This window comes from Aquarana catesbeiana, linkage group LG05 (genome assembly GCF_042186555.1).
Source record: "Aquarana catesbeiana isolate 2022-GZ linkage group LG05, ASM4218655v1, whole genome shotgun sequence".
NCBI lineage: Eukaryota > Metazoa > Chordata > Amphibia > Anura > Ranidae > Aquarana > Aquarana catesbeiana.
Window position 1 is genome coordinate 129,572,085 of NC_133328.1, and position 27,803 is coordinate 129,599,887.

Sequence of the window (27,803 nt, forward strand, 5' to 3'; positions counted from 1 at the left end):
GATGGCGCCGGGACACAGGCCTCTCAGGCAGCCACGCTGCAGGCGAATCTGTCTGATGACCGGAGCTCTGCTAGTGGGGTGAGTGCTTCTACTCCTGCTATCTTCCGTACACAGACTGTCTCCCAGTTATCACAAGACCCCCAGACCACTCAGGACCCCCAGCAATCCACTGATGATGATGGTGAGCTGAATCCCCCTGCTGAACCAACCCTAACCACCATTATGCTGGCTATACAAGATTGTAAGGCCTCCCTCACTACTCAAATAGCATCCATGAGAATGGATTTCTCACTCCTCAAGCAGGATGTCCAAAACCACCGTGACAGGGCTGGGGATATGGAGGAACGTATTAGTTCCGTGGAGGACACTATGCACCCCCTAACTGTTAAAGTGAGAGATAATACTGGGGAACTAGCAGCTCTCCGCGCCAAAATTGACGATTTGGAGAATCGTTCTAGAAGGAACAATTTACGTTTTGTTGGATTCCCTGAACGGGCGGAAGGCTCTCACCCTGAAAAATTTTTATACTCCTGGCTGAGAGATATCTTTGGCACTGATGCGCCATCGTTCTCATATGTGATTGAGAGGGCACACCGTACACCCCCACGTCCTCCCCCAGAGGGAGCACCTCCACGTTCAATCATCGCTCGCATCCTCAATTTCCAGGATAAAGTGGCCATTTTACGAATAGCAAGAGAGAAAAGTCCGCTTAAATACAACGGTAACAATATCTCTATTTATCCTGACTTCTCTGCTGAGGTGCAGCGCCAGCGCATATCATTCTCAGCAGTGAAGAGTCGTTTACGTGAGGAGGGATTGAAATATGCCATGCTGTTTCCTGCCAAGCTCCGCATCATATTCGATGGTAAAGCTCACTTTTACTCTAGCCCTAAAGAAGCCATGGCTTGGCTAAACGACCGCTACGGGCCAGCAGACAGGCGCAGAGGTCACTAACAGCTTCCCCTGTTTAATGTTCCCCTCTGCTGAACTCCTTATGGACGAAACCATGCAGTCCCCCATCCACTAAATGTCAACCTCATCATACGGGGCTACTCACCCATACCTGAGGTCTTATAATGAAGGGAAAAGGAGAGAAGAGAAAGAAGAAAGATCTATAATCCTGCAACAACCTTTAACATTCCTGCTTGGCCTGTCATTATTCTTGTTTTTCTTATTTTTTTTTTTTTTTTTTTTGGGTCTTCCCATAAAACATACCGAAAAGACATCCTGGATCAGGACATAACTTTATTTTTTTTTTCTACTATTAGTTGGGAGCCACACTGATCTCCACGTTACCTCCCCACCAGACAGTGGTGTGACCACGGAATAGTTGGACCCTTAATAACACTTCCCTTTCCCCTTTTTTTACGGGGTAGGAGGGGTCTATTTGGGTTTTGGGATCCAAGGCTCGCTAAGTTGGGGATGGCCGAGCGGGGTGGGGGTTATGGGTTTTTCAAACAAGGTTTGCACTTTTTTGTGCTCTTTTGTACTTTTTTTTTGTTTTTTTCCCTCTTTTTTCTTTTTTGCAATTTATATAGATGCTGCTCGGAACGGTTTATTGGCTTACTCGGGCCTGTATACTGGCAATACAGACTCGAGTAAACATAGGTATTTGAAATGTGCTATACATATCATTGAATGCATGTGGCCTGGCGCGGCCTGTGAGGTACTAGATAAATATGTGCTTATTTGTCCTTATGATCATGATATATTGTTTGTCTTACAATGTCAGGGTCCTTAAAAATAGTGTCATGAAATACTAGAGGTTTGAATGCCCCCCAAAAACGATCTCTCGTTTTTTCAGTCCTAAAGAAATGTCGTCCTCATGTGGTGTGTCTACAGGAGACCCACCTAACTGACACTAAGGTGAGGGCCCTTAGGCGTCCATGGCTGGCTCAGGGTTATCATGCTACGCACACAAATTACTCTAGGGGAGTTTCTATCTTAGTGGCTAAATCCCTCCCAGCAGAAACTTTACAGGTCAAGACAGATCCAAATGGGAGATATGTCGTACTTACTCTACAAATCTCCTCAATAACGTTTACTATTGTTAACCTCTATATTCCTCCGCCCTTTTCGGCAGAGGTACTATTGAAATTGTCACTGTACTTATTGGATAGACCCCCCGGACCTCTCCTTTACATTGGTGATTTTAATGCTGTACTGGACCCAGCCATGGATCGCTTGGGGGGTAGGGGTAGACCCTTTCCCTCCCTTTTGAACTGGATGCAGGTTTATGACCTTACTGAATTATGGCGCTGGAAACACCCAGATGATAGTCAGTTTTCTTGTCATTCAGACTCATTTCACACCATGTCTCGAATTGATATGGCCTTCGCCCCAGCAGACACTCTCCCCTTTGTCGCTGCAACTTCCTATCTACCTAGAGGGGTTTCAGACCATGCGCCCCTTTCTGTGGACCTCACCATCCTTCCAGGATCTACCCCCTCTATTTGGAGGTTAAATTCTTATTGGCTGGAAGATGAGGTGGTACAGGGAACATGTAGGCAAGGTATTAAGGAATACTGGAGGGACAATGTGGGGACAGTGGACCCTTCTATTGAGTGGGAGGCCTTCAAGGCCTCATTGAGGGGCACCTTTATGTCCATCACTGGGGTCTTGAGAAAAAACAACCAACAGCATACAGCGGAACTTGAAACTGCCATGGTACAGGCAGAATCTGTATATACCTCTGATCCGACCCCAGACACAAGAGAAACATGGCTATTGAAACGTAGGGAATATGAAATACGTCTGTTAGACCTTACAAAAAAGAAACTGTTACACACAGCACAGAAATCATTTGAACATGGTAACAAGGCTGGACGCCTTTTAGCATATCTGGCAAGGCCTGATCGCCCTCCAGTATCCATTCCTCATATCTATACTAAGACAGGCCAAATGAGTGAGGTCCCTGGGGATATTATGGAAACTTTTTTAAACTTCTACACAGAACTTTACACTTCTAGAGCTGAGTACACTGAACCCCAGCTAAACGAATACCTTGCTGACATATCTCTCCCCTCCATTTCTACTGAGGGGAGGGAGATGTTAGACGCTCCCATCTCAGTTGAAGAGATTGCAGTAGCCATTGCTCAAATGCCAGCCCACAAGACTCCCGGGCTGGATGGTTATCCCACTGAATGGTATTCACAATTCAGGGATTTACTGTGCCCATTTCTGCTACGTACATATAATAAGGCCTTGGAGGCTGGTATCCTTCCCCCCACCATGCGAGAAGCCTTGATCGTGCTCCTGCTGAAACCCCGCAAAGATCCACTTAAATGTGAATCATACCGCCCAATATCCCTCATAAATGTGGATGTTAAGATCCTAGCAAAAGTGCTTGCAAACCGCTTAAATACTGTAGTTACGTCCCTGGTCAATAGTGACCAAGGGGGTTTTATACCTGGACGGTCCACAAGAATGAATATCCGCAGACTATTCCACAACCTGCAATACCCTCATGAGTGTTCACGTACCCGTGCCATTGTGTCTTTGGACACATGTAAAGCATTTGATAGTGTGGAATGGCCATATCTCTTTCGTGTGCTGCAGGTGTATGGTTTCGGTCCTCGCATGGTGGCATGGATTAGACTACTTTACACATCCCCCAAGCCCGAGTGCGCGTTAATTCCTCAATCACTAAATCATTCTCCATTACAAGGGGCACGAGGCAGGGATGTCCTTTGTCCCCGCTTTTGTTCGCCTTGGCTATGGAACCGCTGGCGGCTCGAATTCGTACATCCCCTTCCATCAAAGGCCTGCCTATTGCTACCATTGAGGAACGTATTTCATTGTATGCAGACGACACTTTGGTGTATCTGGCAGATACTAATACATCACTTCGGTCGCTGTTGGCCGAGATTAATAGGTTTGGAGATTTCTCTGGATTCCGGGTGAACTGGGACAAATCCAGCCTGTTCCCTTTGGATTCAGCAGCAATCTCCCAGATCCACCCGGACTCCAACTTACAGGTAGTAACTTCCTTTCAATACCTTGGGGTATTGGTACAATCGCCTTTATCCACCTACATTACTAATAACTTAGACCCCATACTGAATAGACTACAGGAACAAATTAAGCAGTGGATGGACTTGCCCCTAGATCTTATGGGAAGAGCAAGCCTACTTAAAATGGTCTACTTACCAAAACTGCTATACGTGCTGGCTAACTCCCCTTGCAAAATCCCCAAATCTATTTTTAAAAGGATAGATACGATTTGTACAACGTTCCTGTGGAGTGGGGGGACCCCCAGGGTGGCACTGGAGACGTTAAGGCTGCCATCACATATGGCGGGGTTGGCGTTTCCAAATTTTTTTCTTTATTACTTAGCATCACAGTTAGTGCATGAGCATGATTGGCTATGTCCGGTCCCGGCAAATGCATGTACTACCACTGAGGGAGCCATTACGTCTTCCATGGAAACTCTACATAACATTGTTTATAGAGGTAGGGTTCCAAGTCGACCAGGCACCTCTATGCTAGCAACTTCTCTTTTACTTTTTCGATATATAATTACAAAAATCTCTAAATATTCCTGGTCCACATCCCCAAATAATCCCCTGTGGTTCAACCCTACTTTGCAGGAACTATACTCATTGCCCGACACTCAGCGATGGCACTCTAAGGGAATAAAATACTTATGTCATTTGTATGATGCCCAAGGGTTTAAGACTTTTCAACAACTGAGCTTAGACTTTGGCCTACCACGCTCTTATTTGTTCCACTATTATCAACTTAGGCACGCTATACGAGCTCAGTTTGGCTCCCTAAAGAATCCCATTAATTTGCCCCCACTAGAGAGACTACTAAGACAACCAGACCCTAATAAGCTTATTTCTACCTATTATGCGGCCCTAATGACGGACGTTAACCCCCGATTTAGTAAAGCGCAGGAAAAATGGACATCCATGGACATCTCATTTACTGAGGAAGACTGGACTGAATTCAGAGACACATATAAAGCCACGGTCATTTCATCTAGAGATAGAGTTATACAGATTAAATTTTTTCACCATTCTCATCTTACTCCGGCTAGACTACACAAAATGGGGCTGAAGACCTCCGCTGAATGCTTTCGTGGTTGTGGAGGGAGTGCTGATTTCATGCACTGCTTCTGGACCTGTCCAGTGGTTCGGGAATTCTGGGTGGAAGTAGGCTCCTTCATTTCCTCTGCTTTAGGCCTCCCCAATATCATCCACCCAAAAAATGGCCTGTTGGGGATCTTTGGAGATTTACAACTACCAACACAGGCCAAAAGATTACTACGAATCCTCTACTTTTACGTTAGAAAGACCATCCTGATGTCATGGAAGGGTGTATCAACACCCTTGAAATCCCTATGGCTAAAATTAATCAATGATGTGATACCACTGTATAAACTTACTTTCGAAATAAGGAAACGGACAAAAACATTCCATAAAATTTGGGGTAGATGGCTTGCTAGCCCTTTGACCCTCACCTTGTAGGATATGTAGTTGGGGCATGTACAGGTCGCGCCGGGATAGTATATAATTTATGCAAATTATTGGTACCGTTATATACAGACAAATTGCTTGTATGAGTAGTTGCGTGCTAATATTAGCAGATGTACCAATGTCTGTCTCTGTTTATATGAGCTACATGTTATTACTGTTTACCAATGACTGACCGAGCATATTAAGTGGATGTTTGTTGTGCTTGTTTTGTACAACTGATTTGTAAAATTAATAAAAATATCTTTAAAAAAAAAAAAAAAAAATGGGACGTGGGTTTATATAGTATCCACAGTACCACTCTGTGTTGATACAATAACCGTTTTTCTACTGTCACTGATGTATAAACTTGGAGACCGTAATCATCCCAAAGTTGAGGGCCATCTACTTGAAAACTGGCAACCATATTAAAAAATCTTTTCTAAGATTTTATCTCTATATATTATGGGTATATTTTTCTTTATAGTGTCTACAATTTGTATATATTCCACACTATAAGTGGCGGCAAAATTAACACTTCTCTCTTTGTTGTTACATGTTGGATTGCTTCTCACAGTCGTATTATGCAATTATTTTCTCTTCTCCTTCCTCTAGCATTATTCTTGGCTCGATTGATTAACATTTTTGGGTAGCCCCTTCCACTCAATCTTTTCTCTACTATCCCAAATTCCTGATCATATAATTCTTTACTAGACACATTTCTGTGTGCCCTGATGAATTCACCCCCTGGGCTGATCTTGATGGTGTGGGAGGGGTGACAGCTTGTTTTCCTTGTGGTGATATAGCTACTGATCTTTCCATGTTTGCTACAAAATCAAATTTATTTGGATGTATGATGGGGGTGGAGAGATGTGCCCCAAAATGCATTTGGCCCCTATTTACAAAACTGTGTGTAAACAGCTCAGCTCCCATGCTGCTGCGTTATAATTACAGAGGGTTTCACAGAGGAGGAAATGGGCCTACTAAAAATGAAAAAGTTTTTTTCTGGCATAGAGGAGATGGCAGGAATATTGTTAGCAGCACTTCAGACTAGGTGGTGGGGAGGATACTGGAACAGGAGGAGTGTGTCAGTTGAAAAGGGGACAAAGGAGACACCAAAACATGATCAGGATATCAGCAGTGACATGATGTTCGGGAACAGTGGAAGTAGCACTGGGGACTTGAGAGATGGCCAGGGCTGAGATTTCCACTAGGAAGGATACGGTGTAGATGAGACTGATATTTGGCATGGTGCACTGGATAATGTGAGGGATTATAGCACATTTGCTGGTGACTGGATTCTGAGGGGTTAACATATGCATGCTTGAAACAAAGGGATTATTACATATGTGCTGGAGACTAGTTGCGAAGGGGTAAATGCACAAGACATAAGCAGGACAATAGGTGCACATACATTGGGTAATGTAGACCAATGTGTGTGTGCCATAGGAAGGGTAGACCAATGTGCATGTGCTGTAGGAGGGATACATGGAATAGACCAGTGATGGCGAACCTTGGCATTCCAGATGTTTTGGAATTAGAATTCCCATGATACTCAACTACACTGCAGACTGCATGAGCATCATGGGAAATGTAGTTACAAAACATCTGCGCTGCCAAGATTTGCCATCACTGGAATAGACCAATGTGTGTGTGTGTGCTTGAGCTGGGATACAAGGTAAAGACCAATGTATGCGAAGTGGAGGAGGAATACACAGGATAGGCCAATATGTGTACTGGAGGTGGGATACAGGGGAAAAAACAATGTGTACATGTCTGGGGACTGAGAACTAAGGGGATAATGCACATGGGCTGAAGAGAGGTTACCACATATGCATACCTCCCAACTTTCTAAAATAGGAATGAGGGACGACTAATAGCAAAAGTATGTAGGACCTACTCCCTGTCACGTCCCCTTAAAGGAGAAGTGTACAAAAAGAATGTTTAGTTAAACCCACAAGTGCTTTTTTTACCACTACTATTCCTTTACATTGTTTTTTTAATGTACAAATGCAGCTATTTAGAAATTGGATGAAAGGTTTAGCACTGGGAAACACTTTTTGATGCATAAAAAGTGCATTTGATATACAACTATATAGATCAGACCAAAATGAGGGACAAATGAGGAGGAAAGAGGGACAGAGGGACTTTCTTCCAAATCAGGGACAGTTGGGAGCAGGGGCGTTGCTAGGTCTACAAAAGATCTGGGGCTAGAGCCCATAATAGCGTAGTAAAGAAAGTCATACGCCTGGGTGGGCATACACGTGTGTATACAGTAATATACATGTGTGTGTATATCCCCAGAGAGCCCTCCACTTACATCAGGGTCCCCAGAGAGCCCCCCTTACAACAGGGTCCCCAGAGAGCCCCCCTTATATCAGGGTCCCTAGAGAGCCTCCTCCTTACATCAGAGTCCCCAGAGAGCCTCCCCCTTACATTAGGGTCCCCAGAGAGCCTCCCCCTTAAAATCAGGGTCCCGAGAGAGCCTCCCCCTAAAAATCAGGGTCCCCAGAGAGCCTCCCCCTTAAAATCAGGGTCCCCAGAGAGCCTCCCCCTTACATCAGGGTCCCCAGAGAGCCCCCCTTACATCAGGATCCCCAGAGAGCCCCCCCTTACATCAGGGTCCCCAGAGAGCCCCCCCTTACATCAGGGTCCCCAGAGAGCCCCCCTTACATCAGGGTCCCCAGAGAGCCCCCCTTACATCAGGGTCCCCAGAGAGCCCCCCTTACATCAGGGTCCCCAGAGAACCCCCCTTACATCAGGGTCCCCAGAGAGCCTCCTCCTTACATCAGAGTCCCCAGAGAGCCCCCCTTACATTAGGGTCCCCAATGAGCCCCCCCTTAAAATCAGGGTCCCCAGAGAGCCTCCCCCTTGCATCAGGGTCCCCAGAGAGCTCCCCCACTTACATCAGGGTCCCCAGAGAGCCTCCCCTCCCCTTGGGGACCCCTGCAGAGACTCGGGGCTATGGGCTCCAGATTCGGGGCTATAGCCCCAAAAGCCACCCCCTACCGACGGGACTGGTTGGGAGGTATGCATATCCATAGAGAAATAAGTGTTGAGGGTTTAACACACCTGGGCTAGGCCGTAAGGGGTGTAAAACTGTCTAGAGAGCTTTGTGTACTAGAGGGACATCCTACTGCTGGTATAGATACTGTGGAGTGAGACTGCTGCTAAACCGAGTTTCACTTTGATTGCTGACCCTCCCAACTGTGTATCTCAGCTCAGTTTGCAATGTCTATGGGGAGGACATAGACAGTGTTTGATATATAATTTGGGTTTCACAGCAGACTGAAGTCTCTTTAGCGTGTGTGCTGGAGGAGAGATACAGGAGATAGGTCAATGTACTGTATGTGTACTGGCAGGGCCGATCCTAGGGTCACCGGCGCCTGGGTGCAGAAATATTTCTGGCGCCCCCACATGGGCGTGGTCATCTTACCAACTCCTCCCCTTTACAAATGTTTCTATGGCAATGACTCAAACACAGAGATGCTCTCCTAAGAACTCTTTGTTACCCTAGGATCCTCCCATGATCTTTTAACAATAAAAAAAAATACAGGAAGAGCGTACACTAATGAGACCTGGAGGGGAGTCTCTCTGATGCACACAAAGAGGGCTTCTGTTAGAGAGTCTGTTAGAAAGAACCCCCAGACATAGTACAGGAGATGATCAGAGACTGCAGACATAGATCAGGAGATGATCAGAGACTGCAGACATAGTACAGGAGATGGTCAGAGACTGCAGACATAGTACAGGAGATGGTCAGAGACTGCAGACATAGTACAGGAGATGGTCAGAGACTGCAGACATAGTACAGGAGATGGTCAGAGACTGCAGACATAGTACAGGAGATGATCAGAGACTGCAGACATGATACAGGAGATGATCAGAGACTGCAGATATTGTACAGGAGATGATCAGAGACTGCAGACATAGTACAGGAGATGATCAGAGACTGCAGACATAGTACAGGAGATGGTCAGAGATTGCAGACATAATACAGGAGATGGTCAGAGACTGCAGACATGATACAAGAGATGGTCAGAGACTGCAGACATGATACAGGAGATGATCAGAGACTGCAGACATGATACAAGAGATGGTCAGAGACTGCAGACATGATACAGGAGATGATCAGAGACTGCAGACATGATACAAGAGATGGTCAGAGACTGCAGACATGATACAGGAGATGATCAGAGACTGCAGACATAGTACAGGAGATGGTCAGAGACTGCAGACATGATACAGGAGATGGTCAGAGACTGCAGACATGATACAAGAGATGGTCAGAGACTGCAGACATGATACAGGAGATGATCAGAGACTGCAGACACAGTACAGGAGATGGTCAGTGACTGCAGACATGATACAGGAGATGATCAGAGACTGCAGACATGATACAGGAGATGATCAGAGACTGCAGACATGATACAAGAGATGGTCAGAGACTGCAGACATGATACAGGAGATGATCAGAGACTGCAGACATGATACAAGAGATGGTCAGAGACTGCAGACATGATACAGGAGATGATCAGAGACTGCAGACATAGTACAGGAGATGATCAGAGACTGCAGACATGATATAAGAGATGGTCAGAGACTGCAGACATGATACAAGAGATGGTCAGAGACTGCAGACATGATACAGGAGATGATCAGAGACTGCAGACATGATACAAGAGATGGTCAGAGACTGCAGACATGATACAGGAGATGATCAGAGACTGCAGACATAGTACAGGAGATGGTCAGAGACTGCAGACATGATACAGGAGATGGTCAGAGACTGCAGACATGATACAGGAGATGATCAGAGACTGCAGATATTGTACAGGAGATGATCAGAGACTGCAGACATAGTACAGGAGATGATCAGAGATTGCAGACATAGTACAGGAGATGATCAGAGACTGCAGACATAGTACAGGAGATGATCAGAGACTGCAGACATAGTACAGGAGATGATCAGAGATTGCAGACATAATACAGGAGATGATCAGAGACTGCAGACATAGTACAGGAGATGATCAGAGATTGCAGACATAGTACAGGAGATGGTCAGAGACTGCAGGCATGATACAAGAGATGATCAGAGACTGCAGACATGATACAAGAGATGGTCAGAGACTGCAGACATGATACAGGAGATGATCAGAGACTGCAGACATGATACAAGAGATGGTCAGAGACTGCAGACATGATACAGGAGATGATCAGAGACTGCAGACATAGTACAGGAGATGGTCAGAGACTGCAGACATGATACAGGAGATGATCAGAGAACTGCAGACATGATACAAGAGATAGTCAGAGACTCCAGACATGATACAGGAGATGATCAGAGACTGCAGACATGATACAAGAGATGGTCAGAGACTGCAGACATGATACAGGAGATGATCAGAGACTGCAGACATAGTACAGGAGATGGTCAGAGACTGCAGACATGATACAGGAGATGGTCAGAGACTGCATACATGATACAGGAGATGATCAGAGACTGCAGATATTGTACAAGAGATGATCAGAGATTGCAGACATAATACAGGAGATGATCAGAGACTGCAGACATAGTACAGGAGATGATCAGAGACTGCAGACATAGTACAGGAGATGATCAGAGACTGCAGACATAGTACAGGAGATGATCAGAGACTGCAGACATAGTACAGGAGATGATCAGAGATTGCAGACATAATACAGGAGATGGTCAGAGACTGCAGACATGATACAGGAGATGATCAGAGACTGCAGACATGATACAGGAGATGATCAGAGACTGCAGACATGATACAAGAGATGGTCAGAGACTGCAGACATGATACAAGAGATGATCAGAGACTGCAGACATAGTACAGGAGATGATCAGAGATTGCAGACATAATACAGGAGATGATCAGAGACTGCAGACATAATACAGGAGATGGTCAGAGACTGCAGACATAATACAGGAGATGGTCAGAGACTACAGACATAATACAGGAGATGATCAGAGACTGCAGACATAGTACATATTGGCCGATCGGCCCTCTCACCTGACCCAGCGATACAGCAACGGTTCCTCTGATCAGGAGTCAGCTCACTCTGAATTGCCCATGGTGACTCCGCTGTATTCCTGCAATGACTCCATTCCTTTCAATGCCAGCGATGGCGCTAGGCTGTGTGGCTTTCCCTCTGGTGGCACAGGGCAGCGGGGTTCTCTCTCTGATGGTGTTCTCTCAGCACTGTCCTCTCCCTCTGGAGTCCTGGGTGTACTTCTCTGAAAACTTTCCCAGGCTCCTGTCTCTCTCTCTCTCTCTCTCTCTTTCCCATTCAGCTGAGCATGTTGTGTGGGCTGCAGTTTCCGTGTTACAGTGGGGCTGCCAGTTCTCGGGACTATATGTCCCACAATCCTCTTCTCTGCTCCTTTTTTCTTTTCCATTAGTACAGACCCCCCAGGACAGACCCCCCTCCATTAGTACAGAACCCCCTCCATTAGTACAGACCCCCATATTAGTACAGACCCCACCATTAGTACAGATCCCCCCTCCATTAGTACAGACCCCATTAGTACAGACCCCCCCTCCATTAGTACAGACCCCACCTCCATTAGTACAGACCCCCTCATTAGTACAGACCCCCCCATTAGTACAGACCCCCCAGGACAGACCCCCCTCCATTAGTAGAGACCCCCATATTAGTAAAGACCCCCCCTCCATTAGTACAGACCCCATTAGTACAGACCTCCCCTCCATTAGTACAGACCCCCCCTCCATTAGTACAGACCCCCCCCTCCATTAGTACAGACCCCATTAGTACAGACCCCCTCTCCATTAGTACAGACCCCCCAGGACAGACCCCCTCTCCATTAGTACAGACCCCCCTCCATTAGTACAGACCCCCCAGGACAGACCCCCTCCATTAGTACAGACCCCCCAGGACAGACCCCCCTCCATTAGTAGAGACCCCCATATTAGTACAGACCCCACCATTAGTACAGACCCCCCTCCATTAGTACAGACCCCATTAGCACAGACCCCCTCTCCATTAGTACAGACCCCACCATTAGTACAGACCCCCTCTCCATTAGTACAGACCCCCTCTCCATTAGTACAGACCCCTCCATTAGTACAGCCCCCCCTGCACTAGTACAGCCCCCCCTCCATTAGTACAGCGCCCCCTCCATTAGTACAGCCCCACCTCCATTAGTGTAGCCCCCCTCCATTAGTACAGCCCCCCCTTCATTAGTACAGCCCCCCCTCCATTAGTACAGCCCCCCCCCTCCATTAGTACAGCCCCCCCTTCATTAGTACAGCCCCTCCATTAGTACAGCGTCCCCTCCATTAGTACAGCCCCCCCCCCTCCATTAGGGTACATATATACACCCGGGCGGCAGCTGAAGAGGAGAGAACAGTGTGCAGCCAGCCGCGCCGCCCGGGTGAAGAGCAGAGGAGTTTAAAATAGGCAGGAGTGGGAGACACAGAGCAGAATGTGTCGGGCACATACCGCTCCACCGCTCCTCCGCTCCCTCCCCCCCGCGCGACATCACTGTGCGGCTGGTCTCTCTCCACGCAGAGACCAGCCGCTCAGGAGGGAGGGGCTTGAGCAGCACACACAGCGGCGGCGGCGGCGCCTTTCTTCTTTTAACACCGGCGGAGAGCGCCGCCGCCGGACGCAATCAAGAGGAGGAGGAGGAGGGAAGGGAGCACTCCGGCGCTTCAGCGCCCCCACCTCTCTGGCGCCTGGGTGCACTGCACCCCGTGCACCCCGTCTAGGACCGGCCCTGTGTACTGGAGGTAGGATGGAAGGGATAGACTAGTGTGTGTGCTATAGGCAGGGCCGGTCCTAGACGGGGTGCACGGGCTGCAGTGCACCCAGGCGCCAGAGAGGTGGGGGCGCTGAAGCGCCGGAGTGCTCCCTTCCCTCCTCCTCCTCCTCTTGATTGCGTCCGGCGGCGGCGCTCTCCGCCGGTGTTAAAAGAAGAAAGGCGCCGCCGCCGCCGCTGTGTGTGCTGCTCAAGCCCCTCCCTCCTGAGCGGCTGGTCTCTGCGTGGAGAGAGACCAGCCGCACAGTGATGTCGCGCGGGGGGGAGGGAGCGGAGGAGCGGTGGAGCGGTATGTGCCCGACACATTCTGCTCTGTGTCTCCCACTCCTGCCTATTTTAAACTCCTCTGCTCTTCACCCGGGCGGCGCGGCTGGCTGCACACTGTTCTCTCCTCTTCAGCTGCCGCCCGGGTGTATATATGTACCCTAATGGAGGGGGGGGGGGCTGTACTAATGGAGGGGACGCTGTACTAATGGAGGGGCTGTACTAATGAAGGGGGGGCTGTACTAATGGAGGGGGGGGGCTGTACTAATGGAGGGGGGGCTGTACTAATGGAGGGGGGGCTGTACTAATGGAGGGGGGCTACACTAATGGAGGTGGGGCTGTACTAATGGAGGGGGCGCTGTACTAATGGAGGGGGGGCTGTAATAATGGAGGGGGGCTGTACTAATGGAGGGGTCTGTACTAATGGAGAGGGGGTCTGTACTAATGGAGAGGGGGTCTGTACTAATGGAGAGGGGGTCTGTACTAATGGTGGGGTCTGTACTAATGGAGAGGGGGTCTGTGCTAATGGGGTCTGTACTAATGGAGGGGGGTCTGTACTAATGGTGGGGTCTGTACTAATATGGGGGTCTCTACTAATGGAGGGGGGTCTGTCCTGGGGGGTCTGTACTAATGGAGGGGGTCTGTCCTGGGGGGTCTGTACTAATGGAGGGGGGTCTGTACTAATGGAGAGGGGGTCTGTCCTGGGGGGTCTGTACTAATGGAGAGGGGGTCTGTACTAATGGGGTCTGTACTAATGGAGGGGGGGGTCTGTACTAATGGAGGGGGGGTCTGTACTAATGGAGGGGAGGTCTGTACTAATGGGGTCTGTACTAATGGAGGGGGGGGGGTCTTTACTAATATGGGGGTCTCTACTAATGGAGGGGGGTCTGTCCTGGGGGGTCTGTACTAATGGGGGGGTCTGTACTAATGAGGGGGTCTGTACTAATGGAGGTGGGGTCTGTACTAATGGAGGGGGGGTCTGTACTAATGGGGTCTGTACTAATGGAGGGGGGATCTGTACTAATGGTGGGGTCTGTACTAATATGGGGGTCTGTACTAATGGAGGGGGTTCTGTACTAATGGAGGGGGGTCTGTCCTGGGGGGTCTGTACTAATGGAAAAGAAAAAAGGAGCAGAGAAGAGGATTGTGGGACATATAGTCCCGAGAACTGGCAGCCCCACTGTAACACGGAAACTGCAGCCCACACAACATGCTCAGCTGAATGGGAAAGAGAGAGAGAGAGAGAGAGAGACAGGAGCCTGGGAAAGTTTTCAGAGAAGTACACCCAGGACTCCAGAGGGAGAGGACAGTGCTGAGAGAACACCATCAGAGAGAGAACCCCGCTGCCCTGTGCCACCAGAGGGAAAGCCACACAGCCTAGCGCCATCGCTGGCATTGAAAGGAATGGAGTCATTGCAGGAATACAGCGGAGTCACCATGGGCAATTCAGAGTGAGCTGACTCCTGATCAGAGGAACCGTTGCTGTATCGCTGGGTCAGGTGAGAGGGCCGATCGGCCAATATGTACTATGTCTGCAGTCTCTGATCATCTCCTGTATTATGTCTGTAGTCTCTGACCATCTCCTGTATTATGTCTGCAGTCTCTGACCATCTCCTGTATTATGTCTGCAGTCTCTGATCATCTCCTGTATTATGTCTGCAATCTCTGATCATCTCCTGTACTATGTCTGCAGTCTCTGATCATCTCTTGTATCATGTCTGCAGTCTCTGACCATCTCTTGTATCATGTCTGCAGTCTCTGATCATCTCCTGTATCATGTCTGCAGTCTCTGATCATCTCCTGTATCATGTCTGCAGTCTCTGACCATCTCCTGTATTATGTCTGCAATCTCTGATCATCTCCTGTACTATGTCTGCAGTCTCTGATCATCTCCTGTACTATGTCTGCAGTCTCTGATCATCTCCTGTACTATGTCTGCAGTCTCTGATCATCTCCTGTACTATGTCTGCAGTCTCTGATCATCTCCTGTATTATGTCTGCAATCTCTGATCATCTCTTGTACAATATCTGCAGTCTCTGATCATCTCCTGTATCATGTATGCAGTCTCTGACCATCTCCTGTATCATGTCTGCAGTCTCTGACCATCTCCTGTACTATGTCTGCAGTCTCTGATCATCTCCTGTATCATGTCTGCAGTCTCTGACCATCTCTTGTATCATGTCTGCAGTCTCTGATCATCTCCTGTATCATGTCTGGAGTCTCTGACTATCTCTTGTATCATGTCTGCAGTTCTCTGATCATCTCCTGTATCATGTCTGCAGTCTCTGACCATCTCCTGTACTATGTCTGCAGTCTCTGATCATCTCCTGTACTATGTCTGCAGTCTCTGATCATCTCCTGTATCATGTCTGCAGTCTCTGACCATCTCTTGTATCATGTCTGCAGTCTCTGATCATCTCCTGTATCATGTCTGCAGTCTCTGACCATCTCTTGTATCATGTCTGCAGTCTCTGATCATCTCTTGTATCATGCCTGCAGTCTCTGACCATCTCCTGTACTATGTCTGCAATCTCTGATCATCTCCTGTACTATGTCTGCAGTCTCTGATCATCTCCTGTATTATGTCTGCAATCTCTGATCATCTCCTGTACTATGTCTGCAGTCTCTGATCATCTCCTGTACTATGTCTGCAGTCTCTGATCATCTCCTGTACTATGTCTGCAATCTCTGATCATCTCCTGTACTATGTCTGCAGTCTCTGATCATCTCCTGTACAATATCTGCAGTCTCTGATCATCTCCTGTATCATGTCTGCAGTCTCTGACCATCTCCTGTATCATGTCTGCAGTCTCTGACCATCTCCTGTACTATGTCTGCAGTCTCTGATCATCTCCTGTATCATGTCTGCAGTCTCTGACCATCTCTTGTATCATGTCTGCAGTCTCTGATCATCTCCTGTATCATGTCTGCAGTCTCTGACCATCTCTTGTATCATGTCTGCAGTCTCTGACCATCTCTTATATCATGTCTGCAGTCTCTGATCATCTCCTGTACTATGTCTGCAGTCTCTGATCATCTCCTGTATCATGTCTGCAGTCTCTGACCATCTCTTGTATCATGTCTGCAGTCTCTGATCATCTCCTGTATCATGTCTGCAGTCTCTGACCATCTCTTGTATCATGTCTGCAGTCTCTGATCATCTCCTGTATCATGTCTGCAGTCTCTGATCATCTCCTGTATCATGTCTGCAGTCACTGACCATCTCCTGTACTGTGTCTGCAGTCTCTGATCATCTCCTGTATCATGTCTGCAGTCTCTGACCATCTCTTGTATCATGTCTGCAGTCTCTGACCATCTCCTGTATCATGTCTGCAGTCTCTGACCATCTCCTGTACTATGTCTGCAGTCTCTGATCATCTCCTGTATCATGTCTGCAGTCTCTGACCATCTCTTGTATCATGTCTGCAGTCTCTGATCATCTCCTGTATCATGTCTGCAGTCTCTGACCATCTCTTGTATCATGTCTGCAGTCTCTGATCATCTCCTGTATCATGTCTGCAGTCTCTGACCATCTCTTGTATCATGTCTGCAGTCTCTGACCATCTCCTGTATTATGTCTGCAATCTCTGACCATCTCCTGTACTATGTCTGCAGTCTCTGATCATCTCCTGTACTATGTCTGCAGTCTCTGATCATCTCCTGTACAATATCTGCAGTCTCTGATCATCTCCTGTATCATGTCTGCAGTCTCTGATCATCTCCTGTATCATGTCTGCAGTCACTGACCATCTCCTGTACTGTGTCTGCAGTCTCTGATCATCTCCTGTATCATGTCTGCAGTCTCTGACCATCTCTTGTATCATGTCTGCAGTCTCTGACCATCTCCTGTATCATGTCTGCAGTCTCTGACCATCTCCTGTACTATGTCTGCAGTCTCTGATCATCTCCTGTATCATGTCTGCAGTCTCTGACCATCTCTTGTATCATGTCTGCAGTCTCTGATCATCTCCTGTATCATGTCTGGAGTCTCTGACTATCTCTTGTATCATGTCTGCAGTTCTCTGATCATCTCCTGTATCATGTCTGCAGTCTCTGACCATCTCCTGTACTATGTCTGCAGTCTCTGATCATCTCCTGTACTATGTCTGCAGTCTCTGATCATCTCCTGTATCATGTCTGCAGTCTCTGACCATCTCTTGTATCATGTCTGCAGTCTCTGATCATCTCCTGTATCATGTCTGCAGTCTCTGACCATCTCTTGTATCATGTCTGCAGTCTCTGATCATCTCTTGTATCATGCCTGCAGTCTCTGACCATCTCCTGTACTATGTCTGCAATCTCTGATCATCTCCTGTACTATGTCTGCAGTCTCTGATCATCTCCTGTATTATGTCTGCAATCTCTGATCATCTCCTGTACTATGTCTGCAGTCTCTGATCATCTCCTGTACTATGTCTGCAGTCTCTGATCATCTCCTGTACTATGTCTGCAATCTCTGATCATCTCCTGTACTATGTCTGCAGTCTCTGATCATCTCCTGTACAATATCTGCAGTCTCTGATCATCTCCTGTATCATGTCTGCAGTCTCTGACCATCTCCTGTATCATGTCTGCAGTCTCTGACCATCTCCTGTACTATGTCTGCAGTCTCTGATCATCTCCTGTATCATGTCTGCAGTCTCTGACCATCTCTTGTATCATGTCTGCAGTCTCTGATCATCTCCTGTATCATGTCTGCAGTCTCTGACCATCTCTTGTATCATGTCTGCAGTCTCTGACCATCTCTTATATCATGTCTGCAGTCTCTGATCATCTCCTGTACTATGTCTGCAGTCTCTGATCATCTCCTGTATCATGTCTGCAGTCTCTGACCATCTCTTGTATCATGTCTGCAGTCTCTGATCATCTCCTGTATCATGTCTGCAGTCTCTGACCATCTCTTGTATCATGTCTGCAGTCTCTGATCATCTCCTGTATCATGTCTGCAGTCTCTGATCATCTCCTGTATCATGTCTGCAGTCACTGACCATCTCCTGTACTGTGTCTGCAGTCTCTGATCATCTCCTGTATCATGTCTGCAGTCTCTGACCATCTCTTGTATCATGTCTGCAGTCTCTGACCATCTCCTGTATCATGTCTGCAGTCTCTGACCATCTCCTGTACTATGTCTGCAGTCTCTGATCATCTCCTGTATCATGTCTGCAGTCTCTGACCATCTCTTGTATCATGTCTGCAGTCTCTGATCATCTCCTGTATCATGTCTGCAGTCTCTGACCATCTCTTGTATCATGTCTGCAGTCTCTGATCATCTCCTGTATCATGTCTGCAGTCTCTGACCATCTCCTGTACTATGTCTGCAGTCTCTGACCATCTCCTGTACTATGTCTGCAGTCTCTGATCATCTCCTGATCTATGTCTGCAGTCTCTGATCATCTCCTGTACTATGTCTGGGGGTTCTTTCTAACAGACTCTCTAACAGAAGCCCTCTTTGTGTGCATCAGAGAGACTCCCCTCCAGGTCTCATTAGTGTACGCTCTTCCTGTATTTTTTTTTATTGTTAAAAGATCATGGGAGGATCCTAGGGTAACAAAGAGTTCTTAGGAGAGCATCTCTGTGTTTGAGTCATTGCCATAGAAACATTTGTAAAGGGGAGGAGTTGGTAAGATGACCACGCCCATGTGGGGGCGCCAGAAATATTTCTGCACCCAGGCGCCGGTGACCCTAGGATCGGCCCTGGCTATAGGAGGGATACAGGGGGTACAATTTGTACGTGCTGGAGTTCGAATACAGGGTAAAGGCCAATGTATGTGTGCTGGAAGAGTGCTACAGGGGATAAGACAACGTGTGTGTGCTAGAGGAAGGATACAAGGGAAAAACCAATGTGAGTTTGCTAGAGGAACGATACAGGGGAAAACCCAATGTGTGTTTGCTGGCGGAGAGATACAGGGGAAAACACAATGTGTGTGCTGGAAGAGGGATACAGGGGAAAGACCAATGGTTATGTTCTGGAGGAGGGATACAGGGGAAAGACCAATGGTTATGTTCTGGAGGAGGGATACAGGGGAAAGACCAATGGTTATGTTCTGGAGGAGGGATACAGGGGAAAAACCCAATGTCTGTGTGCTGGAGGAGGAATACAGGGGAAAGATCAATGTGTGTGCTGAAGGAGGGATACAGAGGCAAGACAATATGTGCTGGAGGAGGGATAGGGGTAGACCAATGTGCATGAGCTGGAGAAGGGATACAGGTGAAAAGCCAATGTGTGTGCTGGAGGAGGGATACAGTGGCAAGACAAATGTGTATGTGCTGGAGGAGTGTTATAGGCATAAGGTTGGTTTGCATAATATAAAAGTGAAAGTAGCACTATTATATAATATAGAATAGATCAGCCTTTCTCAACCAGTGTGCCGCGGCACACTGGTGTGCCGTCACAGGTTCTCAGGTGTGCCGCGGGATCAGGGGAGAGAAGGGCTGTCAGATGATCCTAATCTCCCTGTCCCCCAGCCGAACTGTACATCGGCACTGTGAGAAGCTCCGTCAACCTCAGCAAAGTGAAAGTAAAGAGCAGGGGAGTGTGCTGTGCTCTCTGCTTCCCCCTACAGTGCAGTACCCAGATGAATGAGGAAACTGGAAAGGTACTGTACTAGAAACTAGATTCGTTTTAAAATGCTTTATACATGTGTATGTGTGTACATGTGTCTGTATGTGTGTTTGTACATGTGTGTGTGCATGTGTCTGTATGTGTATGTGTACATGTGTCTGTATGTGTGTTTGTACATGTGTGTGTGCATGTGTCTGTATGTGTATGTGTACATGTGTCTGTATGTGTATGTGTACATGTGTCTGTATGTGTGTTTGTACATGTGTGTGTGCATGTGTCTGTATGTGTATGTGTGTCTGTATGTGCGTGAGCATGTGAGTGTCTGTCTGTATGTGTGTGTGTGTGTGTGTACGTCTGTATGTGTGTTTGTTCATGTGTGTGTGTGCGCATGTGTCTGTATGTGTGTGCATGTGAGTGTCTGTCTGTATGTGTGTCTGTATGTGTGTGTGTGTGTGCGTGTGTCTGTATGTGTGTCTGTCTGTGTGTGTGTGCATGTGTCTGTCTGTATGTGTGTCTGTATGTGTGTGTGTGTGTGTGCGTGTGTCTGTATGTGTGTCTGTCTGTGTGTGTGTGCGTGTGTCTGTATGTGTGTGTGTGTCTGTATGTGTGTCTGTCTGTGTGTGTGTGCATGTGTCTGTCTGTATGTGTGTGTGTGCATGTGTCTGTATGTGTGTTTGTATGTGTGTCTGCATGTGTGTGTGCACGTGTCTGCATGTGCGTATGTACAAGTGTCTGTATGTATGTGTCTGTATGCGTGTGTGCACGTGTATGTGTCTGTATACGTGTGTGTGCGTATGTTACGTTTAATCCTGACACCCCCCCCCATTCCTGTACCATCAGAACTGCTTTTGTAGGTCTTGTTTGTGATAGCAGCAAGGACTGCTTCTCCTCTGAAAAGCAACCTATGCGCAGATCGCTTTTCAGAGGCATTTGACAGGCGGTAAAGAGGCATTATGTTGCCTCCTCACCACCTGTTTTAATGCAGCATCACTACACCGCAACCGTGCAATGTACACAGTTGCAGGGTAGTTGCAGTTCAGCCCCATTCACCCTGGGTATACCTCCAGCTGCAGCCACAACAACATGTGTACACCCCCAGCTGTTGTCTCTGCAGCTAAAGGGGAAGAATTTGGGGGTGGTAAAATCAGCTTAACCATGTGCTTTTACCACCCCTCCAACCCGACATGTGAACAAGCCCTTGGTTCACATCTGTGTTGCTGCGTGCTGCGTGCAGTGCAGCCCATTCATTTCAATGGGCTTCCCTAACCACAAAAATTCAGGGAAGGAAATCCCCGACCTATTTTTTTTTTTTTTTTTTTAAATTGCACTGCACCAAAAGCACCCCACATTTTCCAATGTGTAAGGTACCATTAAGATTTAATGGCACCCCTAAAGAGCAGAGCATTTGTCTGTGTGTCAGGAACGAGTGCGATTTTGCACATGTTCCGCGACACACAGTAACGTGAACTAAGCCTTGGACTGGGGTGCCTCAAGACTGAAAATACTTTTTAAGGGTGCCCCGACTGGAAAAAGGTTGAGAAACACTGGTATAGATTATAGGCAACAAATGGTGGGTTGACCAGGAAGCTGTAGTAGTTAAAACATAATGCTGCTAGTTAGACAGTAGTTTGCAGGGTCTTCTGAAGAGACTGCTTGGCATTTTTATGAACGTGTCTGCCTAAACAGTGTATTGTATTTGAATATAAAGGTTTCAGTTGAAGGGAACACTGACAACTTCTCTCTGTAGCCATAATCTGTCTCTAAAATGTTGCTTTGTTGAGCAATATCGTAAATTAAAAATACGATTTTTACTCTTGTAGGCTGGACAACTGATACACATTCCTACAAGTAAATGTGTGGAAACAGTGAGCATAGAGACTGGCAAGACATTTCTCTTCCTTAGCTTGTGTAAGAAGAACCAAGGGAACCAGACCTGGAAAATGATACTGGTGTGAGGATGTAAACGGGAAGTTTTGGACATGATTTAATCTGAAAACTGCATTTTTTTTTGCTGCAGACAAAGGATTATCCCCTTTCCTATGCCAAAGTATCATACAGCATCTCATTTCAAACTTATTGCACTCTTGGGCATTACGATGGTTTTCATGTAGATTTTATGTATAAATGCCAAATTTTGTGAACAAAAATTATATTAATCAGAATGTTCCTAAAATATTGGGCATTATTCCTTGTTGGAGTGGAACTATAGCCAAATACTTCTCTTTATTATTGGGAAGACTAGGGTAAGTCTGCTCTTCTGTCAGGTTTTAACTGCTGTCTGTATCCCCACTTTTCCCTGTGGACACAGAAGCCAATAAAGAAACGACAGAGAATTTAACTATTTTGCATTATATCCAAAAGTAGTAAAAAATGTTGGTGCCACTTTAACTGTGTTGATGGGCTTTTTTATTTGCTTCAAAATGGTTTTGCATTCTGATTCAAGTAAATGCAAAACCCACTTGAAGTGGGTTCAAAGGAGGTCAACTGCACCTGTCAATGAATTCTGAATGATCTCAGAAGTGTATCAAACTGATGCCATCCACAAAGCTCACAGTCCATCAACACAGGCCCTAACATTTACTAAAATATAGAGCACAGAACAAACAAAACCTATAAGCCTCATACATCTAATCTCATGAAATCAGGACAAATTGTAAATATGTTGTAGACTATTTGTAAATTGGGATTTTTTTTCTGTTACAAATTAGCAACAGAAATGCTGCATAACTATTGCACATGTAAATAAATGTTTTTTAAGCTATATTTTTTAGTCAAACATTTCAGGTCTACACAATATGTAGACATTCACTACTCCACTGCAATTCTAACATGATCCACAACTAAAGGGCTGCTGTTGGAGATGTAGTAACACATAACCTGTGGGTACTTTCAATATCCACAGTAGATAAGCTGAGTTGGATTTTTTTAAGACAGTAGAATATCTTTCTTTCCTAATAACATAATCCCACAATGCTTAACTGTATGTGAATTATTCCTGTTATTCAAACATCTTCCAAAAGCTATGGGTACTTTTATAAAATGTACAGTTTTTAATTCATTATTTACTAAGGGGAAAATAGCCAGAATTACATTGGGTCAGTTTTTGAACATACATTGAGATAGTTTTACACAAATAGGGTCAACAGATTAACAATCAAATATTAAATATTTTAAGGAACTGGGGCTACCACCCAAAGTCTCTGTGAGTAATTCCTTCCTGGGCGAAATGCGTTGGATGGGTAGATGAAAAGAGGGATGTCTAGCTGTGAACACATGCCATTGGAATAAATTGTTTTTAAGCACTGTGACTTTATAGGTATGCAGCCCATTAATTTCCTTCTGACATATGGTTGCCGAGCAGGGACACGTTCTTGGGCCAACACCTAATAATTACCAGAAGGTCAAGGGACACTAAACATTTCAAGAGTGACATGGTTTGTTGCTGGTTTTACTAACTACTGCTGGAAGAAGTTCAGTTCTTAATGAATGACATGGACAGTGATTGAAAGCATCATACATTAGACAAGCTCTTATCTGAGTGACAAAATATTATGGTGTCATTCACATTGCCATTATGAGTTTCATGTATATGTCTAATGTGCTTTAAAACATTAACAATTGCGTTTTTGTTTCACCCAAAGAGACTTTGTATAGGTTCAGGTTATCTGCAGATCTTGGTATACTGTAGTTGAATGAACTTTAATACATTTTACAGTATAAGGTCCATTTCGGTATATATAGCAGTATGTTTAAAGTGAACCTTTTATTTTAAAGCCTAACTCCTGGCTTTTTGTGACTTTAAACAGTTTATTTGGACCAAGCTAGTCCAAACAAACGATTTGCTTCACTAACAGATGCACCCGCTGCGAGCGCTGTATAAACTGTATGTAGCCTTAGCTACTTACAATATACAACCCTGTGTTCTGGCAGTGGGACTGCTCAGCCATCCACAGGAAGCATTGTATTTCTTCAATGCATACAGGGATTCCTCTGATTGGCTGAGGTGGAGAGGTGGGCAGATGACCTCACGATCTTCACCTCAGCCAGTCAGAGGAAGCCTTATATTATATATAAATACAATGCTTTCTGTGAATAGCGCTTTGCCCGGCTCAGATTTGTTCTGGGAGTGTGACGAAAAGTCCTTAACCTGCTGCTAAAAAACAGCGCTATATATTGTAGCTGATGTACTACAGCTTTCAATGAGGGGAACACAACATTTGAATGGAGGATGACTGACATTGCAATCATTCGCCCATCCTCCATGCACAGATCCGGTTTCACCCATAGAAGCTATGGAAGCGGCAGGGGTTGGAGGTGTAATAGAATAGAGGAGGTTTTCACTAACAGTAAAGTAATCAGCACAAGGGACGCGACCCACGGACTGTAAGTTATGTCCCTTATGCTGATTTTTTCCGTTTGTGATTTTGGCTGCACTTAGGCATTGAATATAGCCAAGTACCTCTTTTAACAATATAAACTAAGATGATTTGACATCAGCATGTTAGCACTGCATGCAACACTGTCTTTCTGTACATGTACTGTAGGTGCTCATTTCTATAACAGCGTTATTAACAATCTACGTAAACTGTATAAAGATATTCTGCTTTTTATGCAATGGTTAAGACAGTAAACGGGAAGTTTATCTGATGCAAATGTTTGCTTTCTATTTTCTAACTTGTAGTAGCAATCTATTTTGTACATTTGCTATTTTCTGTAATTTCTGAGACAAATTTAAATAAATAATAAAGTGTTAACTTATTCTAATAGCACACTGTTGCCAAATTTCAGCCCACACCGCTTGTCTTGAATGTGTCCATGTCCTGTTTATTCACAGTTTTAGGAAACTCATTTTGGCTTCCTGTATGTCTCGAGGGCTCCAGCAAACAGAGTTCTGCAGTTTGCAGATTGTATTATTGCTGTTACAAGAGGGTCTCACTCTCTCTGTTTTACATTCAACTTATTTTGCAATATAAATGCAGCAAGAAGAATTGAAGTACATAGCAGGAGAAAATACTGTAGATGACCTAAGTCAGGAATCTTCAAACTGCGGCTCTCCAGCTGTTGCGGAACTACACATCCCATGAGGCATTGTAAAACTCTGACATTCACAGACATGACTAGGCATGATGGAAATTGTAGTTCCTGAACAACTGGAGGGCCATAGTTTGAAGATCCCTGACCTAAGTGAACTGAAGCTAAATATTGTTATGGAATATAAATAACCTATTATCTAATTTGGAAAAAGTAAAACATTCAAATAATAGACTGCTTAAAAATAAATCTAACCGTATGGGAGGTTACCTGTTCAAAGCCTAGAATCGTAGGTGACATTACTTTGGAGGTATCCTCTGGGGAAGATTCAAGCATGTTTCCCCACAATCTCAGGAACTGTCCAAAGTCATTCAGTGTTATGAGTGGCTCTTCCTGAATCGTGGTATGAAAGATACGCCCACTGACATTTCTGTGACATTGGGGTTCCAGGATCTTCTACTTCTGCAGAGATTCTAACCTGTGCCATGGCATATACACCATGGGGGTTATTTACTAAAAGTGCAGGGAGCAAAATCTGGTGCAGCTCTGCACATAAACCAGTTAGCTTCCAGGATTTATCAGCAAAGATTAACTGAACAAGCTGAAGTTAAAGTGTTACTAAACCCACAACAGTAAAATCAGTCTGTATATGCAGTAAAGCATGCCAGTTATACTCCCTTTGAAACCTAAGGGGTTAATCCTCTGCATTGTGTAAAAAGGCTGTTTGATCCTGGGTTCCCTGATCCTCCCCTTCTTCCATTGTCCCCTGATAATTTCCTGATAACATCGAGCCTATGGAGTCAGGCTGCACATGCTCAGTTTGGTGTGTATTGATAGATTATTGGGAGATCAGCATAGGGTCAATCAGCACTGTCCAGACAGAGGGCCAGGAGGCTTGCAGTTTCATAGGACAATCAGAAAACTCCTCCTACAGTGCTTTAACCAGTGCTTGGCCAGACACTGATAGAAGTCATAAGACTGCTGTAACTGCTGATGAGAAAAAGGTATTTAGCAGTTTACATCTACTAGAATTATTTCATTTCCATGTTCTGTGTACTGTGGGAGACCAGATATAGTGAATGCAGGGTCCTGGGTTTATTAACACTTGAAACGTTGATTGGCTACTATGCACAGCTGCACCAGATTCTGAGTGCACCCGTGTTATGAAATCTACCCCATGTGACCATCTCCAATAGGATTCTGAATCATATGCATGACAGAAGAAGGTAATCAGAATGTATATGAACATTTTCTCAAAACATGGAATATCGCTGTTAAATTTAAATCAGTTTAATTTTAGAATTTTGGTTCACTTGAATTGTACATAAACATTTAAAAAAATGCTGTTTTGGAGTAAAAGCACTAAGCCACTAAGCTTATCAGTTGTTGAGATATTATCCACACAGGGAATGTATTGATTACTTTGTAGTGAGTCGGCCAGCATAAACATGCATTGTGAAATGAGTCATTAAGTGGGTGGCTCAAAGCCAAGTAGCACAATCACTTCTCCACTCACTTCCCTCGTCACCTTCCCTCAGAACAGATTGTACAGTCCACAGGATGTTTCACTCGGGTCCCCTGAATGTCTAGAGAGACCTAGTGATGCATCTGGTGTTTAAAGTACAGTCCCCATCTCTTCCTATAGACCAGGCCAGGAGTGGAACTCTCAATAATCCAGCTCTTGGAATGGACACCGGCTGCTCCAGCCCTTGCTAATAGCAAAATCTGCAAAGAAGTATAAACATTTACTGCAGATCCCAGCTCTTCACACAGTAATGCAATGTTGAATCGAAAAGATTTGACTTTTGAATTTTTACTTAAACAATGCATATGTACATAGTCCAGATAATGGATTGAAGCAATGTATCATGGTACGGTCCTTGCCACTAGAGTCACTCAAAACATTTGGACAATGAGTAACTTGAGCTAATTTGTTTACCCTGTTGGTGCTATATAAACCTGTTTATTATTATTAATAATAATAATAATAATAACCCTTGGTCAGGCATATGGTATAATCACATTTTAGGTATTTGCCTTTTCTGTTCCAGAGTAAGCTGGGTCACCAGGCCCAGATGGATGCCCACCAACTGGAAAACATAGCTTCTCTTCTACATCCTCTTTCACCTCTTACAACTCCCTACCATTAACTAGTTCCACCCCTCCCTCCCATCCCAGATTAGCTGTCAACAGGGTGCGGGAACTAACTCCTATTACAAGTAGATCTGTTGAGCAGCCCTGAAAAACAGAAAGCAGAACATGCATATGTAATGAGCAAACAAAGCTGACCCCTGTACATATATACCTACAAATTATACTATAGGGTTTCACTGACTGTGGTCCCAAAAAAATTTGAGTCAATCTAAGAAGATAGAAACTGCTTGTGAAAGTGGTGATTGCTAGTTCTGAGGGTCTCATCCTAATCCAGTTCAGACTTATTGCAGACCCTTCACACTGCAATGGCTGTATGTCTGTTTCAGGGCAGTGATTCACTGGAAAGTTAAGACCACATCAGAATAAAAGCCTCAAAATGTACATCTTAAAAAAAGCACATACAATGGCAGCTTTTCTATCTATAACCTCACAGGTTCTCATTAAACCCAAGGTTCTCTCAGCCATCAAAAATATATTTTCTTAGGAAATCAACCCAAAGAGAATATATACTTTATATAGTCTTCAGTC

At 45.5% G+C, this 27,803-nt stretch overlaps 1 protein-coding gene across 1 annotated transcript in view; it reads left to right on the top strand.

Moving 5' to 3' along the window:
* GALNT15 (polypeptide N-acetylgalactosaminyltransferase 15) overlaps window positions 1–24,882 on the top strand; it is a 66,720-nt gene extending 41,838 nt beyond the window's left edge. Inside the window, exon 10 of the mRNA XM_073630193.1 lies at window positions 21,911–24,882. Within this exon, the coding sequence (XP_073486294.1) occupies window positions 21,911–22,045 (135 nt within the window). The 3' untranslated portion in view covers window positions 22,046–24,882. The remainder of the gene's footprint in view (window positions 1–21,910) is intronic.
* The last annotated feature ends 2,921 nt before the right edge of the window (window positions 24,883–27,803 follow it).